We start from the raw sequence: 2,607 nt of genomic DNA on the forward strand, positions 1-2,607 counted from the left end.
GTTCAAATCGTTCAAATCGTTCAAATCGCGCTGCTCTAATCGCTCTTGAGGCGCCGCAGCACTTCCTGACGCTGATTGAAGTGCGTCCACCATAGACTTTGTATGTAAACCTGATGCTCCTGATGCTGAAATCACGTTTGGTGTGAACGCACCATGAGATCTCTACAAAGATAACATGTACAATCATCTATGGAGACTAATCAGTGCCAATCACATTCATACACTGATGGGACACATAGAGGCATTAGAGGTTAAGTGTCTTGCCCAAGGACACAACAACTGAGAGCTGGACAGGGGATCGAACCAGCGACCTTCTGGTTCCAGGAGGACTCCCCTAACCACTCTACCACAGCCGCCCCTATTACTTAAGGTTGCTAGATCTAATCCAAACCTGAGACCTTTCTGGGTTGTGTTTACATGTTCCCCCCATGCATTAGTGGGTTTTCTCTCTCAGACCAACATTAATAAGGCATGAAAAAGAGAATAAAGTAACAGTTTGAGAAATTGCTACAGTTGATGGTTTGTATTTGTGAATTCTTTAATGTTTTTATTTCCAGTTAGGGGTATTTTTAACAAAGAAATTTAAGGGGGTCCTCTGGATGGGCTCTTCTTTAATAAATTGGTTCAGGTATGTTGATGACACCTGGGTGTCAGCAAGGACAAGAACATCATCATCCTCAGTAGGTGAAGATGACTTGGTCATACCAATACAAGGCTTCTGCCTGGGTTCTGTGTGTAACCTAATGCAGAGAGGACTAAACTTAGTATTCAGATTGTGTCGGGAGTCAACCCAAACAAGACAGAACTGGTTCTTTCCACAAGTCAAGGAAGGGCTACTCACCTCCGAGGTTGGTTACCCTAACCTGAGTGACTGTTCCGCTTACAGGATTAAACATCAACAAACTGATTCATAACTCAGGGATTATTAAAGATGAAGTGGAACAGCAAGTTTGTAGTTAGGTAAAAATATTGAACCACAAAGAATATTAATAATTTAATTCAGTTAATGTCCAAATTTATAGGGCTGGGTACTTCGAAGGACCCGGTCTAGCTGGTTAGGGTCTGTGGTTGACTGTGAAGTGTTTGTGAATTTGGATGGTCTAGTCTTCTGCTTTATTCCCACACTTACCTGGTGGACATCCTGTTGCCTTGCAATCGTGACAACGCTAAATAAAATTAGGTTGAATTTAACAAAATATCAATGTATTAGTATTATAAATATCATAAAACAATAAAATTAGCTTAAATGTAATATTTGAAGAACTAATGGACCTGCAGTAGGTGCATGTTTATTTCTCTACCAGCTGTTTGATTTCTTACAGGAATAATATTACGGTGCAGCACTGTGATGTAGGAGGACAAAGAATTCATCCTTCAGAGGACAAAGCCCCTGAGTTTGGACACATCCAAAGCTTCCTGAGAGTCTGTGGATCTTTGTGACGCTCTTAGATGACATCACTGTATGATGACATCACCGTCAGCTCTTACTTGTTGTGTTTGCGCAGCAGCAGGCGGATGTGGTTGAAGTCAGGTCTCTCTGTTGGTTCCTCGGCCCAGCAGCGCTGCATCAGCTGACCCAGCTCAGGACTGTGACTCTGAGGGTCCACGGTGGGCCTCAAGCATGGCCACTCACCTAGAATCACCCGGTCAACGATCTCTGCAGAGACATAGGACAGGTTCAGTTCTGGCTCAGACATCAGAAACAACCTGTTCTTCACCTTTGGGGCTCAGTGGGTCACTCTCCAGGTAGAAGGCTCCTCGTCGCAGCGCCACCTCCTGGAGGATGATCCCAAAGCTATAGACGTCTCCTTTCTGGGTCCCCTGAGGAGGAGGAGACTCCATCCGGAGCAGCTCTGGAGCCATCCACAACTTTCCTGCAAGTAAACAACCAAAGCAGGGAAACTGTTTGTATTAACAGTGGACATTGTTAGTGTGACCTTAAGTCCCATCCCTCCTCCAGGTGATGAAGATGATGATGACTCACGAGCGTAGAAAGTGTGAGCGTTGTTTCCTGAGTCACCTTCAGATCGAAAGCTGGACAGACCATGGTCGGTGATCTTCAGGACAAAACGGTTGTCCACCACACAGTTGGAAGATTTGAGTTTCCCATGAGAGGAAATGACACTGTTGTGGAGAAACACCATGCCCTGAGGACATAGAGACATGTGGACACTTAGCATCTGTCCCAAAAGGAGATGGACACACAGCAGGACAAGAGACACACCTTCACAATGTCGTTGATGAGAGAATACCTAAACATCCAGTCCAGAGTGATGCTGTCGTTCTCCAGAATGTCCTGAGGACAGACAGAAAGGTGAACAGACAGGTAGACACCAATCCAACAGTTAACAGACAGGTAGACACCAATCCAACAGTTAACAGACAGGTAGACACCAATCCAACAGTTAACAGACAGGTAGACACCAATCCAACAGTGAACAGACAGGTAGACACCAATCCAACAGTTAACAGACAGGTAGACACCAATCCAACAGTTAACAGACAGGTAGACACCAATCCAACAGTTAACAGACAGGTAGACACCAATCCAACAGTTAACAGATAGGTAGACACCAATCCAACAGTTAACAGACAGGTAGACACCAA

General features: G+C 44.8%; 1 protein-coding gene across 6 annotated transcripts in view; it reads right to left on the reverse strand.

Annotated features, from left to right (window-relative positions):
- The window catches only part of LOC106532490 (atrial natriuretic peptide receptor 1), a 33,548-nt gene that overhangs the window by 5,830 nt on the left and 25,111 nt on the right, over window positions 1-2,607 (reverse strand). For all 6 annotated transcript variants that reach the window (XR_001312079.1, XM_014028549.1, XM_014028552.1 and 3 more), the window contains 4 exons: window positions 2,225-2,296; window positions 1,985-2,147; window positions 1,719-1,874; window positions 1,489-1,657 (listed from right to left, as the gene is read on the reverse strand). Coding sequence is in view for 5 of the 6 variants with exons in the window: in XM_014028549.1 (XP_013884003.1) it covers window positions 1,489-1,657; window positions 1,719-1,874; window positions 1,985-2,147; window positions 2,225-2,296 (560 nt within the window). In the remaining variant the exon portion in view is untranslated. The remainder of the gene's footprint in view (window positions 1-1,488; window positions 1,658-1,718; window positions 1,875-1,984; window positions 2,148-2,224; window positions 2,297-2,607) is intronic.

Source organism: Austrofundulus limnaeus, unplaced genomic scaffold (genome assembly GCF_001266775.1).
Source record: "Austrofundulus limnaeus strain Quisiro unplaced genomic scaffold, Austrofundulus_limnaeus-1.0 Scaffold778, whole genome shotgun sequence".
NCBI lineage: Eukaryota > Metazoa > Chordata > Actinopteri > Cyprinodontiformes > Rivulidae > Austrofundulus > Austrofundulus limnaeus.